This window comes from Scyliorhinus canicula, chromosome 5 (genome assembly GCF_902713615.1).
Source record: "Scyliorhinus canicula chromosome 5, sScyCan1.1, whole genome shotgun sequence".
Taxonomy (NCBI): Eukaryota; Metazoa; Chordata; class Chondrichthyes; order Carcharhiniformes; family Scyliorhinidae; genus Scyliorhinus; species Scyliorhinus canicula.
In genome coordinates, this window is record NC_052150.1 from 208616896 (window position 1) to 208644435 (window position 27540).

General features: G+C 47.4%; 1 protein-coding gene across 6 annotated transcripts in view; it reads right to left on the reverse strand.

Moving 5' to 3' along the window:
- The window catches only part of dpp6a (dipeptidyl-peptidase 6a), a 1618183-nt gene that overhangs the window by 129432 nt on the left and 1461211 nt on the right, over positions 1-27540 (reverse strand). For all 6 annotated transcript variants that reach the window (XM_038798406.1, XM_038798408.1, XM_038798409.1 and 3 more), the window contains exons 9-12: positions 19373-19524; positions 17134-17231; positions 4573-4696; positions 1054-1092 (exon numbers count right to left, since the gene is read on the reverse strand). In XM_038798406.1, coding sequence (XP_038654334.1) covers positions 1054-1092; positions 4573-4696; positions 17134-17231; positions 19373-19524 — 413 coding nt within the window. The remainder of the gene's footprint in view (positions 1-1053; positions 1093-4572; positions 4697-17133; positions 17232-19372; positions 19525-27540) is intronic.

Consider the following 27540-nt stretch of genomic DNA (forward strand, 5'->3'; position numbering starts at 1 on the left):
AAGCCATAGTGCTAACCACTGTGCTACCGTGCTGCCCAATAGAGGCTGTGACTTTACCAAACTACAGACGGAGCTGTGCCTTGTTAGTACTGCTGCCCTTCCAATGAAGGGGATCTGTTTAATGATGGTGTGTAACGTCCGATATTGGATGGGATACCATCAAACCAGCTGTCGGATCTTCCTTTCCACTGTGGGCATCATGGGAAGCCAACCCGACAGCATACCGCATGTAAAACAATCTCTGAAACATCCCTTTGCAAGGAACAGGTTTATATTGAAGATCCCATCAAACTGCTTGAAGGAGTCTCTTGGTGTCGAAGGTTTAACATTCCTCTGTCCACACTGTCTGCACACTCATTTCATTGTGGTTCATGGGAGTTTACAGTTTTGGTTGCCCTCTAAGTCTTCGATTTACATGGAAGACATTGTCACATTTCTGAAAGCTGTGACAGTGTGTTACATAATTATCATCAGCTGTGGCTGCCCGAGTAGCACTCTCACCTCTGAGTCTGAAGGTCAAGGCCTATCCCAGAGGCTTGAGCACAAAATCCTTTGCTCGGTTGCAGTATTTAAAATTTTTTTTAGAGTACCCAATTATTTTTTGTTTTCCAATTAAGGGGCAATTTAGCGTGGCCAATCTACCTAACTTGTACATCTTTGGGTTGTGGGGGCAGACATGGGGAGAATGTGCAAACGCCACACGGACATTGACAGGGCCGGGATTCGAACCTGGGTCCTCAGCACCGCAGTCCCAGTGCTATCCACTGCGCCACATGCCGCCCTCCGGTTGCAGTATTGAAGGGGTGCTGCACTGTTAGCGGTGCAAGAAACTTTGTTGATCGGAGTGATTCTGGATGACATCAGATTGTGCATTTACCCACTCAGTCCTCACAGATGCTGTTGACTCATTTTTAATATGCCCCCCATTTGCACATGGTTCCTCTGTTCAACAAATCTATAATAATAGTCTGTAATAATAGTTCTACAGGCAGACAAAATGACAAAACAAACTAGAGAGTGAACAACGCACCATTCGGGTATTTAATTTCTTACCTGTCTAGAGAGCCAGCTTTCACTTTCATCCTCATGTTTCTGTAACAGTAAATAGGTGGCCTTATAAGTACAAACAATCAGACTAGTTCAGCATCCTTCAGTAAGCTTTGTTCACCAAAATCTAGTCTGGCACCCCAGTGCAGAACTGAAGCAGTACTGCACTGTCAGAGGTGCCGTCATTCAGACGAGATATTAACATTTACTTCCTCAGTGAATGAAAAAAAAAAAAATTCCCATGAAACTCTCTCGGAGAAGACGAAGGGAATTATCTCCAGGGTCCTGGCCAATATTTCAACACAAAATATTCAACACGACAAAAACAGGTCACCTGCTCGTTTCCACATTGCTTTGCCTTGCGCAAAACTGACTGCTGTGTTCCTGAAATTTCAGCAGTTGTACCAATCTTCTCCTGGCCACAAACTCCAAGACCCCATAGTCGCAATGAACAATACACCCCTCATCTCGGTTCAGAAGCTCTCCTGTCTTGCGAGTGTCCTTTCCACCAACACCGCACTGGATGATGTCATCACCCATCGCCTGAAATAAGCGAGCTCTGCATTGGGTAGGCTCACCCACCAGCTTTGGAGGGAGAGGCATGGCGTTTGTCTCAAATTGTACCAGGCAGTAGTGGGCACCAGGCAGTAGTGGGCAATGAATGCTGGCATAGACTGAGAAGCCCTCCCCCACCACCCCATCCCCTCGAATGAATAAAACTCATTACTTCTCTTTCGTCATGAAGTGTGCGTAAGCCAACCATGGGCCTTCAATCATGATGCAGCTACAAAATCAACATCCAGGTTCTTGCAAGGTGCCACTTACCTGGTGTCGAGAGCATGCTCCTCAGAGCTCAGTTTTGCTGGGACAGTCATGTGGTTTACATGGAGGATTCCCGAATGCCAAAGGTGGTATTCTAAAGCCAGTTGAGCACGGGAACCCGCATCATAGGATGCCCCAAACTCCGAAACAAAGTCACTCTGAAAGCCAATCTCAGAGCCTGTAAATGGGAGCCCATTGGGAGGGAGACAAATGGAGGTTCTGTCGCCAAGCAATCTCAGCATTTAAGAAATCAGGGCCCTCCACGACCAAAGCAAGTAAGAACATAAGAACTAGGAGCAGGAGTCGGCCATCTGGCCCCTTGAGCCTGCTCCGTCATTCAATAAGATCATGGCTGATCTTTGTAAGGACTCAGCTCCACTTACCCACCCACTCACCCTTGATTCCTTTACTGTTCAAAGATCTATCAATTTTTGCCTCAAAAACATTCAATGAGGTGTCATAATATCCACTCATGTATTGACACATAGGATGACCAGTAAGCATACAACACAGTACAGCCAATCACCAGACAGGACACTACCACTATAAAGCCAGAGGGCACTAGGTTTCCCGCTCTCTCGGGACCCAGCTACTGAGACAGTCAGAGTCCACGAGCTAGCAAGTGCAAACACTATGCGGTAGCTAGTAAGTCTGGTCAGGCTACTACAAGGTCACCAGTCAGATCAGTATAGTGTCGACCCACAGCTGAATATGTATAGCAATTCTATAGTTGAATAAAACAGTGTTGGATCTTCTCCAGTGTTAGACATCTGTTTCTAACTTCCCTGCATCGAGTGCAGTCCACATCGAACCAACCTGCCTAACACATCATGAGGTAGCCTCAACTGCTTCACTGGGCAGTGAATTCCACTTATTCACAACCCTTTGGGTGAAGAAGTTCCTCCTCAACTCAGTCCTAAATCTGCTCCCCCTTGTTTTGAGGCTGTGCCCCTTAGTTTCACCAGCCAATAGACACAACCTCCCTGTTTCTATCCTATCTAGTCCCTTCATAATTTTATATGTTTCTATAAGATCCCCCCTCATTCTTCTAAATTCCAATGAGTATAGTCCCAGTCTACTTAGTCTCTCCTCATAAGCTCATCATCTCAACTCCGGAATCAACCGAGTGAATCTCCTCTGCACCCCTCCAGTGTCAGTATATCCTTTCTCAAGCAAGAAGACCAAAACTGTACACAATACTCCAGGTGAGGCCTCACCAGCACTCTGTACAGCTGCAACATAACCTTGTTTTTAAACTCCATTCCTCTAGCAATGAAGGACCAAATTCAATTTGCCTTCTTAATTACCTGCTGCATCTGCAAACCAACGTTTTTCAATTCATGCACAAGGACACCCTGATCCCTCTGCACAGCAACATGCTGCAATTTTTTACCATTTAAATAATAGTCCATTTTGCTGTTATTCCTACAAAATGGATGACCTTCATTTACCAACTTTGAACTCCATCTGCCAAACTCTTGTCCACTCACTTAAACTATCTATATCCTTCTGCAGACTTTCAGTGTCCTCTGCACACTTTCTTGACAGAAGGAAGAAAGTCTTCCTTTCTTTTTAACAATTCAAAAAATAACTTCAGGTAGAATGTTCTGGAAAGACCCAACCCATGGGGAGGAAAGAAAAACAGGCCTCTAGGTCGGCTTCCATTTTTCCCCCAACATCTTGACTAAATTTGTCCAGGACGGCCAGTTTATAATCTTTATTAGTGTCACAAGTAGGCTTACGTTAACACTGTAATGAAGTTACTGTGAAAAGCCCCTCGTTGCCACACACCGGCACCTGTTCGGATACACAGAGGGAGAATTCCCGTACCAGCCTCCCCGGACAGGCGCCGGAATGTGGCGACTAGGGGCTTTTCATAGTAACTTCATTGAAGCCTATTCGTGACAATAAGCGATTTTCATTTCATTTCATTTCAATTCAGAATGCCCAATTTACCTAACAGCACGTCTTTCGGGACTTCTGGGAGGAAACTGGAGCACCCAGAGGGAACCCACGCAGACACGGAGAGAACGTGCAGACTCCGCACAGACAGTGACCCAAGCCTGGAAACCAACCTGGGACCCTGATGCTGTGAAGCGACAGTGCTAACCACTATGCTACCGTGCCGTTTCTGTGGGTCGCCGCTCACATAAAGTCCTCATAGACAGTGAGTGTTCGTGGGCTATTCCACTATCTTGGGAATCATAACTGAGCTTGAGCTGTGCCTGCAGTAAGCTCACAGGGTCACCCCAGCAGGAACGACTGACGGAGGGATTCACCTGAGCCGCTGAACTCAATGGACCATCAGGTGACCGGGCAGATCTGCCGCAGCAGATCCTACCACATGTTGGGAGGAGGTGGGGGTGGGGGGGGGGGTGGGGGGGCCTGGAGGAGAATCCTGGCCTGGGCGTGCAGTGACCAGCCTGCAGACACACCTTCAGCCCAGGGGTGCTGAGCCCAATTGTATCGTGTCTATATCGTGAGCTGCCCTGAAAACACCTAACTGAGCCCAGATCAGGGATCGAACCTGGGATCTCCGCTGCTTCATGTCAGTGTAGAATTGGAAGCATGGGAGCCAGAAGGGCAGCTGTGGCCTTATGTTTCAGGCAGAACGTCATCAGTGAAGCCTTATCGATGCCACCCCAGGATCACTGACATTATTGTTTCCTTCATCGTGCCGCTAACTCACTGATAGGCCCGTACCTTTGTGCAAATGCCCGTCGTGGCCTCACATAACGTCAGGATGGAAACGTTCTGAGCTCTGTTCAGCCAGTTCACTGCTAGTTTGGTGCTGCTTGCCCATGTCACCATGGTCACATAATATTCCCTGAAAAGATACAAGAAAATAAATAACTTTCAAGCAAGACATTGATGAAGAATCTGCCTAAATCTGAAACTCACCAATACATCAAGTGGCCTTAACACCTCAGCCACCCAGATTCTTCCTGCACATAAAACGACATTCTTATAATGGTCCCATCAAATGACTTGCCTTTGACTAAATGCTCTGACAATGCCGAAACCATTTGGCTGACATTACTGGTTGCTTCAAAAGCATTGGGAGGGGTTTACCGAGCACTCCGCCGCGTGATTTTCGGCAGGGGAGGCGGTCCGCCAGCAGGATGTACCAAAGCCACCGTTGTCATTTCCTGTTAACTGCATCCCTCAATGCCGTGCGCCAGTGTGGGACTGGAACTTCACACTGGCGTGAACAGCTGGTAAATCCCGCTCATTATGTCTGACTAAATAAACTTAATTGGTGCTCTGAGAAAGCTCGGCGGGTTTGATGCTCATACGTTGGGTGGAATTTAATGTCCTCCTCATGACAAGATTTGTGACGGTGGGGGGAGGCGATGGGGGGGGTGGGGGGCAATTAATCATACAAGAGGGTAACAGGTGGAGATACTGCCGCTTTGCCGCGACTGCCCTGAGTAAGTCTGTGGCAGAAGGGATTGTTGTCAACCTTCCTGCCCTGCTGCCAGTTGAGGCCCTTAACTGGGCAGTAAGTGCCCCCTCAAGGACCTATTAGTCACCCAGCAGCGGGCAGGGAGTTGCAATGTGGGAGTCCCGAAATGAAACCCTGATGGGGTAGCTTGCGGGCTTCGGGGGTGGGGGGGGGGGGGGGGGGGGCAAAGGCACACCGTGCTTGTTCAAGAAACTCGACACTGGGTAGAGGCAGCAGCTGTTAGAAGTCAAGCTTTGGTGCCAACCACCCTCTGCCCCTGCAGCCACAGAGAACACAAGTGAAGAGGGGCAATGATAAGGCACACCACCTTATTATGCCATCTGCCGCCATACTTGAGTAAGTGTTAAATTCTGAAAGGGTTTCAGTGGGAAAGGTTCCGGTGGATTGCAAATGTGCTAATGTATCGCCCTTATTCAAAAAATGGGAGAGAGGCAGAATGTGGGAAATTACAGACTAGTTAGTTTAACATCTGTTGTTGGAAAATTGTTAGAAACAGTTATCAAGGACATAATGTCGGGACATTTGGAAAACCAAAGCGCTGTCCATCAGAGTCAGCATGGTGTTATGAAAAGCAAATCATATTTGACTAATTTGCTCGAGTTCTTCGAAGATGTAACAAGCAAAGTAGATAGTGGGGATCCTAACGAGCTACGGTACCTGCAGCTCAAAAACTTCCTACGAAAGGAGACAAGGACGTACCCACAACCGCCACGACAGACACTACTGGGAGACCTACTGGACGCAAGTATCCTAGAGAAAGTGAACTGTAGCGACATGTATGACCGACTGGTAGAAATGGACGACACCGTACTGGACGCAACAAGAATGAAATGGGAGGACGACCTGGGGATGGAGATAGGGTGGGGACTCTGGAGTGAAGCACTGCATAGGGTCAACTCCACCTCCACGTGCGCAAGGCTCGTCCTGACGCAACTAAAAGTGGTACATAGAGCCCACTTAACAAGAAACCGTATGAGTAGGTTCTTCCCGGAGGTGGAGGACAGATGTGAACGGTGCCAAAGAGGCCCGGCCAACCACGCCCACATGTTCTGGTCTTGCCCCAGACTTGTGGAGTACTGGACAGTCTTCTTCGAGGCTATGTCCAAAGTGGTGGGGGTGAGGGTGGAGCCATGCCCGATAGTGGCGGTCTTCGGGGTTTCAGACCAGCCAGATCTATTCCTGAGGAGGAGGGCGGACGCCCTTGCCTTTGCCTCCCTGATCGCCTGCCGTAGAATCCTGTTTGGCTGGCGGTCAGCAGCACCACCCAGAGCTGCAGACTGGCTGTCCGACCTCTCGGAATCTCTCCAAATGGAGAAAATCAAATTCGCCATCAGAGGGTCAGACGACGGCTTCCACAGAACGTGGGGGCCATTCATGCAATTGTTCCGGGACCTGTTTGTGGCCAACGAACAAGAGGAAGAATAGTCGGGTGGCCAAGAATCAGGGGAAAATGGACGGGAATCGGGGGAAGGTAGCCGGGGGGGGGGGGGGGGGCTACGGGTTCGTTATGGGGGTTTGATGGCAAGCTAAGGCCCAAAACCAAACTATAAATAAATGCCTATAAACATGTGCCTCGGCCATATTGGGGAATGTAAAATATGTATGCCGGCTAAAGGGCGCGGCCACAATTGTTATTATGAAGATGCTTACCTGTAAATATACATGTTAATTTTTGCGTGTGTTTTTTAAAATCTAATAATTTGTAATATGTTGTATATAAAATATGAAAACTCAATAAAAAACATTTTAAAAAAAGATAATGGGGATCCTGTAGATGTAGTATATCTGGACTTCCAGGAGAAGTTTGATAAGGTGCCACACAGAAGGTTAATTCACATGGTTAGATCACATGGGATTAGGGGTAATTTATTAGCTTGGATAGAAGACTGGCTGACGGACAGGTGACAGAGAGTCTGGATAAATGGGTCTTTTTCTGGATGGCAAGATGTATCTCGTGGGGTGCCACAGGGTTTGGTCTTTGGGCGCCAGCTGTTTACTCTCTATATTAACGACTTGGATACAGGGACAGGAGGTCTATAGCCAAATTCATAAATGACATCAAAATTGGTGCAACTGTAAGTTGCAATGAGGAAGTAAGAGCCTTACAAATGGATCTAGGTAGGTTAGGAGAGTGGGCCAAAAGTGGCAGATGGAGTTTAACATGGATAAGTGTGAGGTCAGGCATTTTGGTCAAAAAAATGGAAAAGCAACTTATTATCTAAATGCGGAGAGACATCGGGGTGCTCCGATGCAGAGGGATCTGGGTGTCCTAGTGCATGAGTAACAGAAAACGAGTATGCAGGTGCAGCAGATAATAAGGAAAGCAAATGGAATGTTGGCATTTATAGCAAAAGGAATTGAAGGTTAGGAAATGTTGTTGCAACTGTATAAGGCATTGGTAAGACTGCACAGTTTTGGTCCAATTATTTGAGGAAAGATGTAGTGGCATTGGAGACAGCTCAGAGGAGGTTCACTAGGTTGATTCCAGAGATGAGGGTTTGTCGTATGAGGAGAGATTGAACAGTTTAGGCCTATAGTCTCTAGAGTTTAGAAGAATGAGGGGATATACAAGATGCTAAAAGGTATGCCTAGTGTAGACTTGGAGCAGATACTTCCTCTTGTGTGGCATTCTAAAATGAGAGGTCATAGTCTTAGAATAAGAGTTAGCAAATTTAAAGTAGATTTGAGGTGAAACTACTTCTCCCAAAGGGTTGTGAATTTGTGGAATCCCAGAGTGCAGTGGATGCTGGGACTGTGAGTAAATTTAAGGAGGAGTTAGACAGATTTTTAATTGGTAATGGGTTGAAGGTTTATGGAGAATGGGTAGGACAGTGGAGTTGTGGCCAGGGTGGGATCAGCCATGATCACATTGAGGGTGTTAGGCTTGGGAGGCTAAATTGCATGCTCCCGCTCCGAGGTCATGTGTTCCGGGGAGGAAACGCTCTGGCTGATTTCACAATCCAACTCTTGGTCTGCAGCATTGCAGGTAGCAGATGAGGCATATATCAGCCATGATAGAATGGCAGAGCAGACCCAAAGGGCCTAATGTTGCTCCTATATCTTACGAATGTATGAGTGGTGGGTGAGTGGGTAAATTGATGAGTGGGTGGGTGGATTGATGAGTGGGTGGGTGAGTAGATGTGAGTGTGACCGAGTGGGTAGATGGGCCAGGATTGGGTAGTTGCACTGGATGGATGCGAGGGTGGGTAGTTGGGATGGTAGGAATGGGCAGTTGGGTCAGGGGGTGCGTTTGGGGGTCAGTTGGGGTGGGTTGAGTTACACTATTAATCATTGAGCTACACCAGAGGTTGAACTGTGTAACCTTTCCAGGGTAAGTTTCTAATGGACATATAAATTCACATGCAATTACAGGGTTGTTGTTGTACTCCCTGCATGGTGGCCACCTGTCAATGGATTAACACCAACAGAGGCAGGATATGGCCTTCAAGTAGGCATTCACTTTCCCACCTGATTAAATGCCTCTGCCACCAAACCCGCCATGGGGTTAGGCATTAAATTATACCATGTGCATCCTGAGGGGTGGATTATCTTGAATTCTGCAAGGTTTCGGAGGCCAAATTCATTCACAATGTGGTAAACAGTCTGACCTGGGTGGCTACAATCACATTTTAAATAATCTTTATTGTCACAAGTCAGCTTACATTGCAATGAAGTTACTGTGAAAAGCCCCTAATCGCCACATTCCGACGCTTGTTCGGGTACACGGAGGGAGAATTCAGAATGTCCAAATTACCTAACAGTACGTCTTTCGGGACTAGTGGGAGGAAACCGGAGCACCCGGAGGAAACCCACGCAGACATGGGGAGAACGTGCAGACTCCGCACAGACAGTGACCCAGCCGGGAATCGAATCTGGGCCCCTGGTGCTGTGAAGCCACAGTGCTAACCACTGTGCTACTATGTTGCCCATGCTGGGCTGTCCTTTAAATTCCATTAATGGAAGAGATGTGATGCCCTTGCATGGAGAGTGCGGATTCTGTGGAGGGTAGACCTCTGTTTTCAAGGGAAGTCGAACACTGGAGACTACATTGTCAAGAACAAAGAACAATACAGCACAGGAACAGGCCCTTCACCCATCCAAGCCTGCGCCGATCACGTGTGCTATCTGGACCAACCGCCTGTATCCTTCTATACACCGTCTGTTCATGTGCCTATCCAGATAAGTCTTAAAGGTTCGCTAATGTATCTGCCTCAACCACCTCACTTGGCAGTGCATTCCAGGCCACTACCACCCTCTGTGTAAAAAAACTTTCCCCACACATCCCCACTGAACCTACCTCTCCTCACCTTGAACTTGGGTCCCCTTGTAATTGTCATTTCCGCCCTGGGAAAAAGCCTCCAACTGTTCACCCTAACTATACCCCGAATAATTTTATAAACTTCCATCAGGTCGCCACACAGCCTCCGTCTCTCCAGGGAGAACAATCTCGCAGTTTATTCAATCTCTCCTCATAGCTAATACTCTCCATACCAGGCAACATCCTGGTAAACCTTTTCTGTACTCTCTCCAAAGCCACCACGTCCTTCTGGTAGTGCGGTGACCAGAATTGGACACAGTATTCCAAATGTGGTGTTACCAACGTTCTATATAATTGTACCATATTTTTCGAGCTTTTATACTCAATATCCCGTCCTATGAAAGCAAGCATGCCATATGCTTTCATTACCACCATTTCCACCTGAGCTGCCACTTTTAAGGATCTGTGGACCTGCACGCCCAGATCCCTCTGTGTCTCTATGCTCCTGATGGTACTGCCATTTATTTTATAGCTCCCACCTGAATTGGATCGACCAGAATGCATCACCTCGCATTTGTCTGGGTTAAATTCCATCTGCAATTTCTCTGCCCAATTTTGCAGCCTATCAATATTCTGCTGTATTATCTGACAATCTTCATCACTATCCGCAACTCCTACAACCTTAGTATCATCCGCAAACTTGCTAATCAGACCTGCTATGTTTTCTTCCAAGTCATTTATATATATATTATAAAGAGCAGAGGTCCCAGTACTGATCCCTGTGGAACACCACTAGTTACAGACCTCCATTTGAAAAAACACCCGGATCACTTGCTGTCAGGTCTTTGTTGCCAATGTTGGTGTCAGCCCAGAGGTTACGCCATTTGTCCTCTTTGTCAAATCCTGCATCGCTGGAAGCATTCAGAGAGCTCCAGAAAGATTTTTATGATTTGAGACACATGTTCCACGGCGGTCAGATTTGGGACCACAGCTATTCACAATATACATTAACGATCTGGAAGAAGGAACTGAGGGTATTGTTGCTAAGTTTGCAGATTATACAAAGATGTGTAGAGGGACAAGAGAGAAAATGCTGGAAAAATCTCAGCAGGTCTGGCAGCATCTGTGAGGAGAGAAAAGAGCTAACGTTTCATCTGACCATCTCCTCACAGATGCTGCCAGACCTGCTGGGCTTTTCCAGCTTTTTCTCTTTTGGTTTCAGATTCCAGCATCCACAGTAATTTGCTTTTATTTATGTAGAGGGGCAGGTGGGTTTTGAGGAAGCGGGGAGGCTGCAGAATGACTTGGACAGGCTAGGATAGTGGGCAAAGAAGTGTCAGATGGAATACAATGTAAAATCATGTGAGGTTATGCACTTTGGTAGGAAGAATATAGTCAGAGACTATTTTCTAAATAGGGAATGGCTTCGGGAATCAAAAGCAAAAAGGGATTTAGGAGTCCTGGTTCAGGATTCACGTAAGGTTACCATGCAGATTAAGTTGCCAGCTCGAAATGCAAATGTAACGTTAGCATTCATGTCAAGAGGGCTAGAATACAAGAGCAGGGATGTACTTCTGAGGCTATATAAGGCTCTGGTCAGATCCCATTTGCAGTATTGTGAGCAGTTTTGGGTCCTATATCTAAGGAAGGATGTGCTAGCATTAGAAAGGGTCCAGAGGAGGTTCACAAGAATCATCCCTGGAATGAAGGGCTTGTCGTATGAGGAACGGTTGAGAACTCTGGGCGGGATTTACCGACCACCCCACCTCATGTTGTTTGGCGCGGGTGGTGGCCTGCCAGTGGGATCTACCAGTCTCTCTGTTGTCAACAGAATTTCCTGTTGACAGCACACCTCGTGGCTGGGAAACCCGTGTGCCGTCATGGGACCGTAATTTCCCACCGGCGTGAACAGCCAAATCCTACCCGCTGGATCTGTACTCGATGGAGTTTAGAAGGATGAGGGGGATCTTATCGAAACTAATTGAGAGGATACTGAGAGGGCTGAATAGAGTGGATGTGGAGAGGATATTTCCTGGATAGTAGGAGGAGCCAAAACCCGAGGGCAGAGCCTCAGACATGCAGGGATGAGATGAGGAGGAATTTCTTCAGCCAGAGGGTAGTGAATCTGTGGAACTCTTTGCCGCAGAAGGTTGTGGAGGCCAAATCACCAGCCGGCACCGAAGGGACTGCGCGAGTTAGCTCATGCGCAGAACTGCCAGCGTGGTTTAGCGCATGCGCAGACCGGCCGGCATATTCTGTCACATGCGCAGGGGGGTTTCTGATCACTGCCGGTCGGAGCAGAAGGAAGGAGTGCCCCCATGGCACAGGCCCGCCTGCAGATCGGTGGGCCCCGATCATGGGCCAGGCCACCATGCCCCCCCCCCACCTCGGGGCCAGATCCCTCTTCGTGTCCCCCCCCCCCCCGAGGACCGCACCAGCTGGCCTACCAGCCAGCTCCGCCGTGCGGGACCATGTCCAATCCACGCCGGCGGGACTGGCCAGAAACTGATGGCCGCTCGGCCCATTGGGGCCCGGAGAATTGCCGGGGGGGGGGCTGCTGCCAACGGTCCCTGACCGGCGTGGCATGATCCCCGCCCCCGCCCAAAAACCGGCGCTGGAGAATACGGCAGCCCCACTTCCATCTGCAAACGGAACTTCCGCCACACCTCTGGCAAAGTCACACCGACGGATCTGGAGCAGCTCCAAAGAATTCCTCAACTTATCTCATAGAATTTACAGTGCAGAAGGAGGCCATTCAGCCCATCGAGTCTGCACCGGCCCATGGAAAGCGCATCGTACTTAAGCCCCTTGCCACCACCCTATCTCCTTTATCCCATAACACAGTAACCCCACCTAACCTTTTTGGTCACTACGGGCAATTTATCATGGCCAATCCACCTAACCTGCAGGTCTTTGGACTGTGGGAGGAAACCGGAGCACCAGAGGAAACCCACGCAGACACGGGGAAAACGTGCAGATTCCGCACAGACCGTGACCCAAGCCGGGAAATGAACCTGGAACCGTGGAGCAACTGTGCTGCCCACTGTGCTACCGTGCTGCCCTCTTGCAGCATTGTCTCTATTCCTTCTAAAACTGTCCTTTGCAATCCTTACTTGAATAACATTCCTGGCCCAACCCAACCCGAACCGCCCGATCCAAAAACTGGCATGATCTTAAAAGTCCTGATTTGCTGATTCTGAGATACTGTACCTGTATTTAACCGTCCCTCAGTCCACCACAGGATCGAGGTAAGGCAAAATCTGACACTAAGTCGCATGGGTAGGTATAAAGGCAACGTTAAAGAGGTAGGTTTTAACCATTGTCTTAAAAGGAGGAAAGCGAGAATTTGAGAATCCGAGGGAGAGAATTCGAGAGCTTAAGGCCTAAAGAGCTGAAGGTATGGCCACCAATGGTGAGGTAATTAAATTCAGGGATGCTCAAGAGACCAGAATTAGAGGAGTGTGGTTGTGGGGCTGGAGGAAATGGCGGAACTAAAGGGAAGAATCTTCCAGCCTTTTCACTGAAAGGATCTTCCAGATCCTCACCCGCCTCCACTATGGCTGGTTCCCAGATGACGGGAGAGACAAAATACATAAAATGCCGTTGCCTTCGGGGTTGGGGGGGGGGGGGGGGGGGGGGAGAACTGACAGATCCCACTGGCAGTCAATGGTGAGCCAACTCCGCCGTCAGAGCACACACCGGGGGGGGGGGGGGGGGGGGGGGGGGGGGAGGTGGTGCTGTAAACCCCACCCAAATAGTCACCATGCCAATGAGGGATTTGAAAACAAGAATGAGAGCTTTAAAACCAAGGCATTCTGATTCCAACATTCTCACTGATTTGCTTTTATTCATTTTAAAATGTGACTGGACCTGCATCTGAAGTGCTGCAACCAAAATTGGATTAAAATGAACAAAGAGTAGTTTTTTTTTATGGCCTACGCCGACAGAATGGGCCGAATGGCCTCTTCCTTCACCGTACCTTTTCTATGGTTCTACCCAAAGCCTGTTCGTCGCCGGCAAGGCAGAAGTCGGGAGATTAATGGAACACTCTCCACTTGCCCGGATGAATGCAGCTCCATCACTTTCAACATCCTCTCTCTCTCACCACAGAAGCGCAGTAGCAGCAGTGTGTGCCATCTACAAGATGCACTACAGCAACTCACCCAAGGCTCCTCGCAAAGCACCTTCCAAACCCCCAAACTCTGCCACGTAGAAGAACAAGGGCAGCAGATGCATGGGAACACTGCCACCTGCAAGCTACCCCCAAGCTACCCCCAACCTCCCCCCCCCCCAAGCCACTCACCATCCTGACTCAGAAATATATCATCGTTCCTTGATTGTCGCTGGGTCAAAGGACTGGAATCCTACCCCTAACAGCACTGTGGGTGTACCGACACCACATGGACTGCAGATCAGCACCACCTTCTTGTGGACAATTAGGGATGGACAACAAACGTTGGCCAAGCCAGCGATGGCCACACCTTGTTAAAGAATTAAAAATGACCAAAGCCTGTTCATGAAGAAATGAAATGGCACTGTGAGATACACAGTGCCTCCTGATGAAGAATTATCTGGCATTCCAAAAGCCTAATTCTAATTTATCGTTCCTGAAATGCAGTTAATTGTCCTCACTAATTAATTTTTATGCCGAATCACAACAACTAAATGGAGAAGTATTTTCCACATCGTTAAGCACAGATTCTGCATGGCCCCTAGTTGTTGCACTGGTGCAATGTAATGGAATGGATAACATTGCCGGGTGAGTAATCCTGAGGACTGGACTAATGCTCCAGAGAAATTAGTTCAAATCCCACTCTAGCAGCTGGTGGAATTTAAATTCAATTAATTCAGAAATCTGGAATAAAAGGCTATTCTCAGCGGTGATGATCATGAAAATGCCAGATTGTCAAAAAAACAAACACATCTGATTCATTCATGCCCTTTAGGAAAGATAACTTGTTGTCCTGACCCAATCTGCCCGACATGTCACTGGAGGATAGGGCTCCACAAACATCCCCATTTTCAATGATGGGATGCCTCATTGCAAAGGACATGGTTGCTCAGCATTTGTAATTAGAGCCCCTTCACAATGCAGAAGGAGGCCATTTGGCTCCCGAAAGAACGTTCTACCTAATCCCACTTCACAGCGGCAGGGTACCAGGTTCGATTCCCGGCTTGGGTCACTGTCTGTGCAAAGTCTGCACAGGCGGGATTCTCCTTTCCGGGGACTAAGTCCCCACGCCGGTGGGAAAACCGGCGTGAACCACTCCGGCGTCAGCAGCCCACGAAAGTGCGGAATTCTCTGCATTTCGGGGGGCTTGGTGGACAGCGAAGGGACTGTGCGAGTTCGCACATGCGCCGAAGAGCCGGCGTTGTTCCGTGCATGCGGAATGTTCAGGTGCATGCGCAGGTGGTTGTCTTCTCCGCGCCGACCATGGCGGAGCCCTACAGGGAAGGAAGGCGTGAAAGGAAGGAGTGCCCCACGGCACATGCCCCCCCCCGCAGTTGGTGGGCCCCGATCGCGGGCCAGGCCACTGTGCCCCCCCCCCGCCCCGGAGGGCCGCACCAGCTGACTTACCTGACAGGTCCCGCCATGTGGGACCATGCCCAACTCACGGCGGCGGGACTGGCCAAAAACGGACGGCCACTCGGCCCATCGGGTCCCGGTGAATTGCCCGGGGGGGGGGGGGTGCTGCTGCCAACAGCCCCTGACCGGCATGGCGTGAACCCCGCCCCCGCCCAAAAACCAGCGCCAGAGAATACAGCCCCCGGGGATTTTCCGACCCGGTTGGGGGGGGGGGCGGAGGGGAGAATCCCGCTGCATGGTCTCCCCGTGTCTGTGTGGGTTTCCTCCAGGTGCTCCGGCTTTCTCCCGAAAGACTTGCTTGTTAGGTAATTTGGACATTCTGAATTCCCCCTCAGTGTCCCCGAACAGGCGCCGGAATGTGGCGACTAGGGGATTTTCACAGTAATTTCATTGCAGTGTTAATGTAAGCCTGCTTGCGACAATAATAAAGATTATTATTATAAAACATTACTTTGCATCAGTTTTACTCCTTTTGCCAATCATTTTGAACCTGGGCCCGATAGTTCTTGATGTTCCAGCAAGTCCTCCAGTCAGAAGTGCCGAGTGGATGATCCATCTCGGCCTCCTCCAGAGATCCCCAGCCACACCCATGTCAGTCTTCAACCAATTCGATTCACTGCACGCCATATCAAGAATGGCTGAAGGCACTCTATACAGAAAAGGCTGTGGGTTCTAAAACAGCCTGGCTGTAGTGCTGAAGGCTTATACTCCAGAAATAGCCACGGCCCTCGCCAAGTTGTTCCAGTGTAGCTACAACACTGGCATCTACCCGGCCACATGAGAAACGGCCTCTGTACGCCCTGCCCACAAAAAGCAGGGCAAATTCAATCTATACAATCACCACACCATCAGCTTACTCGTGATCAGCAGTAAAGTGATGGAAGGTGTTCCTGGCAGGATTGAAACTTAATTGCAATTGATAAATTGGATTGTCATCTGTCATTACCGGAGAGAGAGGATGTGAAATGTGGAACTTCCTACAATAAGAACTGGTGATGATCACTGATGCATTTAAGAGGCGTTTGAATAGGTAATGAGGGAGGAAGGAAAAGATGGGCATTCTGATCGGGTTAGATAAAATAGGGCGTTAGGAGTTTGGTGTGGAGACTGGAGGCTGAGAGGGACGCAGCAGAAACATTCAACTTCCTTCCTTTGTTTCAAAGCTGTCTTCCTAGTGTTTACTGTTTGGGTCAGTTCATAGCATAGACTTTTGGAAGTAAGGCCTGCCCAAATGCTGGTGGCATCAATAATAAACACAGACAGTGACCTCGGAAGGTAAGCATTTTTAAAGGTCAGAATGGCTGACCTTCCCTCCAAGGGAGGATCATTGAAGCCATGGGGGCTGCCAAGTGTCTGCAGGTATAACCAGTGTCTCCAACCCTAAAGTTGGCCCCAAACCAAGATCGTTCTCGCAGTTACCCTTAATCTAACCTTATTTTATTTTTAAAAATTATTTTATGGGATGAGGGCGTCGCAGAGAAGGCCAACATTTGTTGCCCATGCTTAATTGTTCTCGAAGTGAGTGGCTTGTTGGGCCATATGTGAGGGCAGTTAAGAGTCAACCACATTGCTGTGAGTCCGCAGTAACATGTAGGCCAGACCAGATAAGGGTGGCAGATTTCCTTCCCTTAAGGGCCTTAGTGAAGCAGGTGGGTTTTTACAAGAATTGTTGATAGTTGTCATGGTCACCGTTACTGAGGTTAACTTTCAATTCCAGATTTATTAATTGAGCTTGCGGTGTCCCCTTGAACCCATATCCCCCTAGCGTTAGCCTGTTTCGCTGCATTTCTAGCCAGTCCAGTGACATGAACACAACACCATCATCTCTCCCAGGTTTTCAGCGTGCCCGGTCAGAATGTATAATTTGTAAAAATTTCTGTCTAAAACAGTGGCAAAAAAACAGACACAAACTGAAGTGGCGAGGCAGAAGAAAAGACATTTCAGAGGTCTTACTTCATTCTTGTGTCCTCTGGAGGGATCATCTCACGAGTATGAGTGGGTCCATTTAAATTTACCACATACAGTGAGATCGTCGGATTCTCTTGGCCAGCCTATAGTTAAACAGGAAAGAACAGGTAGAACATTAGAATGAAGACAATACATTTTGATCATTTCCTCAAGATGTTCTGTCTCTTTAAAAACAAAAATCTTACCAAAATGGCTGTCATCAATTCACAGAATTGTTACGGCACAGAAGGAGGCCATTCAGCCCATCGCGCCTGGGCCGATTCTCCAAATGAGCATCATGACTTAGTGGCATTCCCCTGCCTTTTCTACGCACCCCTGCACATTGTTTCTATTCAAATAATCATCTGATGCCCTCTTGAATGCCTCACTTGAACCTGTCTCCGCCACACATCCGGGCAGTGAATTCCAGACCCAAACCACTCGTTGTGTGAAAAAGGTTTCTTTTGCAAATCACTTTAAATTTGTGCTCTCTCATTCTTAATTCTTTTACGAGGGGGAAAGGTTTCACCCAATCTACTCTGTCCAGACCCCTCATGATTTTGAATATCTCTATCTATATACGATCAGCAGACGCAAGAAGTTGAATCAAAACAGCAGTTTATTTTCAGCCAAAAGTAAAGGCCGCAACACGGCATACACCACAAAGTTCCCAACTGGGACTACCGATCATGCCGGTCCCAATCCAGGCCAGGTTTTAAGAGGTAATTCTATGAGCCGCAGCTAATGGGTCTTTGTCCACGACCAGGGTAGCTTTTGTTCCACAAGCCCCACGGGGAGATCAAGTGGGTTGTCCCCATGGGTCTCGTGAGGGTTACTACATCCCTCCCTCTGTGAAGTCCGAAGGTCCCCCTGTCGCCGTTTTGCTCGTGGTTGTGCTGTCGGAATGGGTCGAGGGCGTGGAACGTGTCGGGAAATTTGATAAGTAAGCAGATGACACAAAAATTGGTGGTGTGGTAAATAGTGAGGAGCAAGGCCTTAGATTTCAGATCTCTGAAGACAGCAGGGCAGGTGGATGAAGTGGTTGAGAAGGCTTATGGTATTCTTGCCTTTATTAACTGAGGCATTAAATATAAGAGCAGGGAGGTTATGTTGGAGCTGTATAAAACACTGATTACGCCCCAGCTTTAATACTGTGTGCAGTTCTGGGCACTATAGAAAGAAAGTGTTTGCACTAGTGAGGGTGCAGAGGAGATCCACCAGGATGTTGCCTGGGCTGGAGTATTTCAGCTATCAAGAGAGACTGGATAGGCGGAGGTTGTTAAGCTGAGAGGGGACCGGATTGAGGTATATAAAATGATGAGGGACATAGAAAGGTGGATAGGAAGGAAGCTGGGAACATAGATTTAAGACCATGGGCTGGAGGATTAGAGGAGATGGGAGGAATATAGTTTTCACCCACAGGGAGTTTGGAATCAGGAACTCACTGCCTATAGTGGCAGGAACCCTCACAACTTTTAAGAAGTATTTAGATGAGCACTTGAAATGCCATTGCATGCAAGGCTATGAGTCAAGTGCTGAAAAATAGGATTAGGATAGATAGGTGCTTGAATGGCCGGCATGGACTTGATGGTCCAAAGGACCTCTTTCCATGCTGTAAAACTCTATGATATTCCACGAGCCCCAGAGGAGATTATCATAGAATTTAATCATAGAATTTACAGTGCAGAAGGAGGCCATTCGGCCCATCGAGTCTGCACCGGCTCTTGGAAAGAGCACCCTACTCCACCCTATCCCCATAACCCAGTAACCCACCCAACACTAAGGGCAAGTTTGGACACTAAGGGCAATTTATCACGGCCAATCCACCTAACCTGCACACCTTTGGACTGTGGGAGGAAACCGGAGCACCCGGAGGAAACCCACGCACACACGGGGAGGATGTGCAGACTCCGCACAGACAGTGACCCAAGCCGGAATCGAACCTGAGATCAATGGGGTTATCCCCATACACGATCAAATCTAACTACAGGTCCAGGTAAAAGCAACCTGATGTATTTTCTATTTAGTTGTTGTTATTTGGTCCAAGTATTTTACTTGGAACAAACTGAGACTGCCTCCCCAGCACAAAAAGGAAAATCTAGTAAAAGTTGGAAATGGTTGGTGCTGCTCTGAACTGGAGTTCCAATTTAAAAGTACACGAGGCCAGCTTGGACCAATACCGACCCTTTCCCAAGTTTCACTGGTGTTCCTTTTGTAAGTAGAACTTTCCCGTTTAATGATTTACCTTTGGATAAGGGTACACTTTCCCACTCGGGTACAGGCCGAGGTACATCGGAATCTCCATGGTGGGCACCTTTGAATCATTAATTGTAGCGTATGCCAATCTGGCTCCATCTGGGGACCACCAGTGAGCAATATTGGTTTTCAGAAGTTCCTCTGTGGGGAGAAGCAGGGTGGCAAACATTGTAAGAGAGATGTCTGCAAAATGTTCGACTGCATAAAGGAATTCTGTTTGAGCACATTTATGACTGATATACAACACGGATAGAGTAATGCTTGTGCACCTCCATTACAATCTCTAGAGATCATTAGTGATAATCCCAGCACGGCAAGTTGTAAAATTGAATTCAATAAATGCAGTACGAAAATTTCCATAAAAATGTGACCAGTGCTGTAAGGAGAAAATAAGTCATGAATATCTTTCGGGCTTGAACCAGGTTGACTCTTGTTTATGCTGTGACCAGAATTTTACACCCCTCTCTCAGGAATGGGTTGGCAGGCATAAAATTGAACAGGATGACTGGGGGAGGCACCAGCAGTGGAATAGTGTTATGGGTCCAGAACAGAACCCCGATTTTTGATTAGTATCCCAACTATTTGTATTTTATAAAACTGTGAGGAAATATTACTGTGCCACAGGAGTGAAACACTGACCAGTAGACAGCTTTTATATTAAAACAAACTTTAATCTGAACACAGAATTAAGCACATTAGCAACAAAGAAATAGCTTTACAGTTGACAGGTACAGCATCTTAATTTGCTTCCTGAAAACTGCCTCTATATTCCAATTAAGCAACCCATATATTTCATATACCATTTATGTATTAAGTTAACAACCAGGTTTTATTTGCTTATTTTGGTGCAGAGTCCTTGGAGAGAGAAGCCTTTTTTTTAGTACCTAGCTGAAAATCTTCTGCTCAGTTTAGAGCCCTGGAAACAACTACTTTGTCCAGTCAGACCTTGCCCCTCCCATTAGCTACACCAGCGACACTCAAAGCTCCTAGCATTCTTTTGTCTCTTCTTACAAGATGGACCTTGATTTGTTCAGCTTCTCCCCGCCTTCCATCGCCAGTTTTCCCCGGGACTGGACTGCAGTCCCAGCAATGGCCAGCACTCTCAGTGGCGCTGCTGGGACTGAAGATCTGCATTGATCTCCATAATACAGACTCATGTAAATGTCAGAAGCAGACTGACTGTGTATCATATCTTGCAGTGCAGAAGGAGACCATTTGGCCCTCGAGTCGGCACCGACCCTCTAAATGAGCACCCTACCTAGGCCCACTCCCCTGCCCTATCCACGTAACCTCACCTAGCCTGCACACTGAGGGGCAATTTAGCTTGGCTAATCCATCTAACCTGCACATCTTTAGACTGTGGAAGGAAACTGAAGCACGCAGAAGAAACCCACGCAGACACTGAGAGAATGTGCAAACTCTAAACAGACAGTCACCCAAAGCCAGAATTGAACCCGGTCTCCGGTGCTGTGAGGCAGCAGTGCTAATCACTGTGCTGCCACACAATTCATACTTTGTTTAATGAAATTTAACTTCGCCTACTTCCAATCTACAACCATCAGAATCCCAGCAGTCTTCCTTTATTAGTGCTCTAAATATTCGGTTAAATAATTCTGAAGAAAGGGACATGCTGTTGAATCTTTCTGTCTTGCACCCATCAGGACTGATTCACAAGAATACCAATTGTAAAGGCAACAACAACTTATACTACATGAGAAGAGTATACATTCTCTATGGCAATGCCTTTATGAACCAGAGATCACTTGTCAACCAATCAGCACTCAGGGGCTGGTTTAGCTCACTGGGCTAAATCGCTGGCTTTTAAAGCAGACCAAGCAGGCCAGCAGCACGGTTCGATTCCCATACCAGCCTCCCCGGACAGGCGCCGGAATGTGGTGACTAGGGGCTTTTCACAGTAACTTCATTGAAGCCTACTCGTGACAATAAGCGATTTTCATGTCTTCTCATGCAGTATCAATTGTTATTCCATCTACAATTGTTCTTCTTGTGAATGATGAGTGCAAGATGAAAAGCTTCAACAGCATGTCTCTTTTTTCAGCAATACTCAACTTCTGTATGACAAAATGACTAAACAATACCTTTCACCAATTAATTGTAACAAGCAAACTAACATACAACTAACAAAGACTGACGACTTGGAGGAGGAACCGGAAGGGACTCTGTATCCCGAATTCCCGGTTAGAATCAGCGTCTTTAGAAGTGGAAAAGGAGAGAAGGCTGAGGGTAGAATACCATGAACTGGGCTAATCAAAGGCTGCTTGGGACAATTATTTCTGCTCCCTTGGAGGATGATATTTTCGGATTCCTGGACCTATTTTACATTTCAAAGGGGCCATCACCATGAGATGAGTTTAATTTTTTTTGACAAAATGCCAAAGGCTTTCAATATAGGAAACGGGGACTGACATCAGAAGAAAATTTAACACAGCTCCTGGTGTCACTTTTTACATGTTAGTGCTCCAGAAAAGCAGGCCATATTTAAAGAGCATCTTAAATGTGTGTTTGATTGGACTCTGTGAGTTGTTCCAATTTGTTATAGCATACTGGGCAAAAATTATTCTAAAAATGAAACTGACAGAACCAACCCAATGCCCATCATCAATGCTTTGTTCGCCAGAGTTTCTTAGAAACATGCTATCCCCTGTTTGAGAATTGCTGGAAAAAAAGAGACATGCTGTTGAAACTTTTGATATTGCACTCATTAGGACAGATGCAAGAATGCTAAATTTCAAATTGCACAACATGAGAAAACAGTGCTGATTTGGTGACAAGTCGACTGTGATTGGTCGAGATATTGCCAGGGTGAAATCACTTGGAGGCTATTTTTGTTACATTCAAAACAGATGCAATACCTGGACATATTCCTTTTGCCTGCAGAACACAGGTTCCTGCATATGAATATATGTAGCCTGGAGCAAATGTAAGTGGTTCACATTGCAGGCCCGCCTGATAATCTTAAACTGGTTGTCTGTATAATTCTCAGTACACTCAGGATTGCTCAGCAAGTGCTGACTAATCATGGAATCACACCGAAAGTGAGGCATTATGGGCAGGGGTTTCTGGCCCTTAATGCTGTTGGGACTTTGCAAAGTTGGCCCCTGGTGAAGGGGATCCCCCGTGGCAGGGCGGGCGAGCCATGCAGAAGCGATGGGACCGGAATACTTGCTGCATCCATCGTGGGAAAACCCGGCACGGGGGCTGGTTTAGGTTTAGTGGGGGCAGGCGGGGGGGGGGGGGGGGGGGGGGGGGGGGAGATCCCGGCTGGTATTCTGAGTTCTGTAGCACAGTGTCTGTCCCGATGAGTGTAAGATATTTCAACATGATGGGTTCCCCATCTTGCATACGGGACAATATTCATGGTCTTGGCCAAGTGCCTGTCCTGCCTTCCTATCTGTTTATAGTTTCATCAGTATATCCTCGTATTGCAACCATGTTAATCCAAGTGCTCACTGCCAGTAATCAATATCATAACATTGTGGTTCTGCCACCATTCATTAAGAAGTCTCCAAAAATCCACCCCCAAATTAGATGAAAAACACTTTTAGACGATGGCCCAGATCCTCCTGTCTCCAGACCGCCGGGAGTCCGGACTAACAAAACAAGATGCGCATCCGGAGCCCGCAGACGTCTCGACGTGATGAACTCTGTGGGAATGACCTGGTAAGTTTGAACTCCAGGACAATTTCCTGTTCAGCAGGACCCTTCGCTAATCCTCTATCTCAACACCAGAATCTTTCAACCCGCCCGGACGTCAGTAACACTGTAAATCAACCCTGTTTCTTTCATGAGGGATTCCAGTCTTCACCTTTGAAGATTTTGTCTGGGAATTCTCTCCAACAGTGCTCCAACTCGGATGGCTTCAATGCCGGCCACCTCACAGGGTGCCAATCCCATCTCCTGAGATCCTTTTATCGGGTCTCCAGAATATACAGTCAAGCAGCAACTCACAGGTACAGTCTCAGAACTTTGGCCATTTCAAACAGGACGCTATGGTCCATAGGGGTATCTTTGCCCCAGCAGCCCACAGCAAGGAGTCACCAACCTCCCAATCATCAGGGCTTCTCCTGAACTCTCTTCAATTGAAGTCTTTTTTCCAATGTTTTTGGCTGAAGTGGGATTTTTTTCTGTCTCTCTCTCTCCCCTCTCTGAGACTCTCCTTTTGAACCTCTCCCCATTCCCTCTCCCTTGGTTGGGACTCTTTCAGAACACCATTCTTTTCAATGGTGCTCTGCTCCCCGCAACTGACCCAGGTTTTTGCATGTACTTGCACACACTGGGCCTAAAATGCTAATCTGCACCTGTGCAGCCTGCTCCTGATCCGAGTGCGCACAAATACTCTTGAGGCCTGTTAAGGCATGGAGTTCCCAACTTCCACGCTTTGCAACGAGTAAAGTTTGGGTTTCGTAACGCACTGCTTATCCACTTACCATACCCACCCTGCCAATTCGCTCATTGACCCACTCTACCCATTCACTAACATTCAAATAAACATTTAAAATTTTGATTTCTGCAGTCGTGTTGTAAAAAGAGAATGTGCCCAGCCTTGGGCTGCACTGTGACTGAGTTCTTTGTGGGACTGTACGCCCCACGTTTCTGAGGAAGACGGGCTCAGAAGACCCGGTTAGAAACGCGGAGCAGAAGCAGGACGCTGAAAAGTTCAGATGGAGAGGCATTCTGACAATGAATGCCCCTTTATGGAAGAGCTGGGTCAGCAGCAATGGGCCACAGCTAGGATAAAAAGACTGCTGTCCATGCTTTCTCACTTTCCTGCTTGGCAGATCAGTCACACCTGACATAATACTCTTAATCCAGACTAGCTCTAAACAGATTCCCTGTTGATCTGCTGAATAAACCCCATTGCACAGTTTACTTTGGTGAACCACCTTTATTTACAATCGATTTACAGGCCTGATAATGTTCACAGCAGGTTGCTGATGAATAAATGCAAGCCTCTCAATAATGCCCACCCTTCAGAACACACAATATTTTGTATCTGCAGGTTACTGAATAGCCTTCATTGATGCCACAAACTGGTTTCACTACAAATGAGAAGGTTGATGCATGATTTTAATAGAGTTCTTTCAGTAACATAAGTGTTTTACATAGGACAGAATGCTTCCACTTGTGGTAGAATCCAAAACTAGTCATGGTAACCTGGCAGGGCCTAGTTTTGAGCCTGGTTAAACTGGATATTATAAATTAAAGAATTGGGCAATTTAAATCAAACTGTAGTCAAATCTCAGGCAGGCTGTGGGGAATTCAGACTTGACCAAAGTCAAATACACAACCCACAGACCATCTGCCAGAAACCTGTCTGTAACACACCCATCATTCACCTATCAGGAGATCATCGCCCCCTATTGATATGCACAGGTCTATTGCCCAGGTCGGGCCAGACTTCCTGTCACCCAGAGTTTCTGCTGTTACCTTATATGGGAACAGGTTATGTGCAGCCCACACCACCAGAGATGGTCACCTGGGGCGGCCTCATCTGTCCTGTCAAAAAGTCATCAACTGGACCATTGGGTCCTGAGACCTCCTCCCGAGGCCTCATTGGCAGAAAGCCTGGGGAAATGGCAAAAGGGCGCGAAAGGAAGGGGATAAAAACAGGCACCCGAGGCACGTCAGCAGCGAAGACTCCGTGCAGAGGCAATCGATACATCTGAGAAGGAAGGAAGGAAGAAGCTGCCAGCGAGACTCACCTTTGTGACCACTGACCAGAGGGACTCAAGAATCAGACCCACAGTTCAATCAAGCCATCTTTGCGGTCGTGGAACCGAATCTTGGGTGTTTCTAGTATTATATATTTTAGGTTAATTTATGGGTTAATTGTGTGTTTAATAAAAAATGATTGAACGTGTATTTGTGTTTGTACTTTGTTCTCCTCGCTATTAAAAGACACCTAGGTAAAACCTTTGAGTAAATTAACTGGTCGAAAGTATCAGAATTGGACAGATGCAACATAGTCATAGAGTAGAGTTTTACAGCACAAAAAGAGACCCTTCTGCCCATCGTGCCTGTGCCAGCCATCAAGCACTTAACTATTCTAATCTAATTTTCCAGTACCTGGTTCGTAGCCTTGTATGCAATGGCATTTCAAGTGCTCATCTAACTGCTTCAGTTTGTGAGGGTTGGTGCCTCGACCACCCTTTCAGGCAGTGAGTTCCAGATTTCCACCCCCCTCCGGGTGAAAAGGTTTTTCCTCACACCGCCTCTAAATCTCCTGCCCCTTAGCTTAAATCTATGCCCCCTTGTTATTGACTCCTCTACTAAGAGGAAATCTGCCCTATCCACGTCGCTCAGAAGTTTTTGCACCTTGAACAGGTCTTCCCCCCCACCTCAGCCCTGACAGCTCTGCTTTGGTTACACCAGATGTTATAAGTGTAATTCAATGACGAATGAGTGCAATGGACAATTCAGGAGAAACATCTTTACCCAGGCAGCGCTTCGAATGTGAAACAAAGAAAGACTTGCGTTTCCACAGGGCTTCTCGTGACCTCAAGGTGTCTCCAGGCATTTTACAACCAGTGGAATAATTTCTAAGTGTCGTCACTGTTGTGACATATAAAACACAACAGACAATTTGTGCACAGCAATATGGAACCCCCAATCACAAATAGTTTGCACAGACGCACGTTTCTCTTATTTATTCTCTCACGGAGAGCGGCACGATGGCGCAGTGGTTAGCACTGCTGCCTCACGGCACCGAGGACCCGGGTTCGATCCCGGCCCCGTGTCACTGCCCGTGTGGAGTTTTGCACATTCTTCCCGTGTCTGCGTGGGTCTCACCCCCAGAACGCAAAGGTGCGCAGGGTAGGTGGATTGGCCACGCTAAATTGCCCCTTAATTGGAAAAGAAAATAATTGGGTACTCAAAATTTACAAAATAAACATTATTCTCTCATGGTTCTGTGGGTGTGCTGGCAAAGTCAGCATTTGTTGCCCATCCCTAATTGCCCCGATCTGAACGGCTTGTGAGGCAATTTGGCAGGGTGTTTGAGAGCCGACCACATTGCTGTGCGTGTGACGTCACGTGTAGGCCAGACCAGGTAAGGACATTAGCGAACCAGATGGGTTTTTACAACAATTGGCGATAGCTTCACGGTGACCCTTACTGAGACTAGCTTTTCAATTCCAGATTATTAAATGAATTTTAATTCCTCCAGCTGCCTTTTGAACCCATGTCCCCCAGAATATTAGCCTGAGCCTACAGTGGCACTGCCACCACACCACCGTCTCCTCAGTTGAAGTCGAAACATCGATGAGGGAGAAAGGAGCAGAATGTTATGCTGATAAATAAACATAAGAACCAGCAAAGAGCAGTTGGGCCGAATGGCCTGTTTCTCTGTTGCTGACACAGTGTAACCCAAAGATAATAATCAACAATCGGCACCAAATGGTGTCCCCCCCCCCCCCCCCCCCCCCCCACCTCGGCCTCATCCAGTCTTGTTATTCCTATTTCTAACACCAGATGGACCCATTGCATTGCTGGATTTCTATTTCCTCGAATGGACAAAACGTCGCACAGAATCTCTGAGTTTTCAGGACAGCACCATCTCGTACATTTCATTGCTGTGGAATCGATGGCGGCACTCTCAATAAACCTCTGTCACTATTACTGCAAAAATTACATTAATCAAATATCAGTGACTTAATCACAGGCATAGTGGTTGTGAAATCAAAAGACATCAAATTATCATATTGGACAATGACCAGGAATAACATTAGATGGTTAGAAACATAGAGCATAGAAAATACAGCACAGAACAGGCCCTTCGGCCCACGATGTTGTGCCGAACTTTTGTCCTAGATTAAGCACAAATTAATCTACACCCCATAATTCTACCCTAATCCATGTACCTATCCAATAGCCGCTTGAAGGTCCCTAATGTTTCCGACTCGACTACTTCCACAGGCAGTACATTTCATGCCCCCACTACTCTCTGGGTAAAGAACCTACCTCTGACATTCCCCCTATATCTTCCACCATTCACCTTAAATTCATGTCCCCTTGTAATGGTTTGTTCCACCCGGGGAAAAAGTCTCTGACTGTCTATCTATTCCCCTGATCATTTTATAAGCCTCTATCAAGTCTCCCTCATCCTTCTCCCTTCCAATGAGAAAAGGCATAGCACCC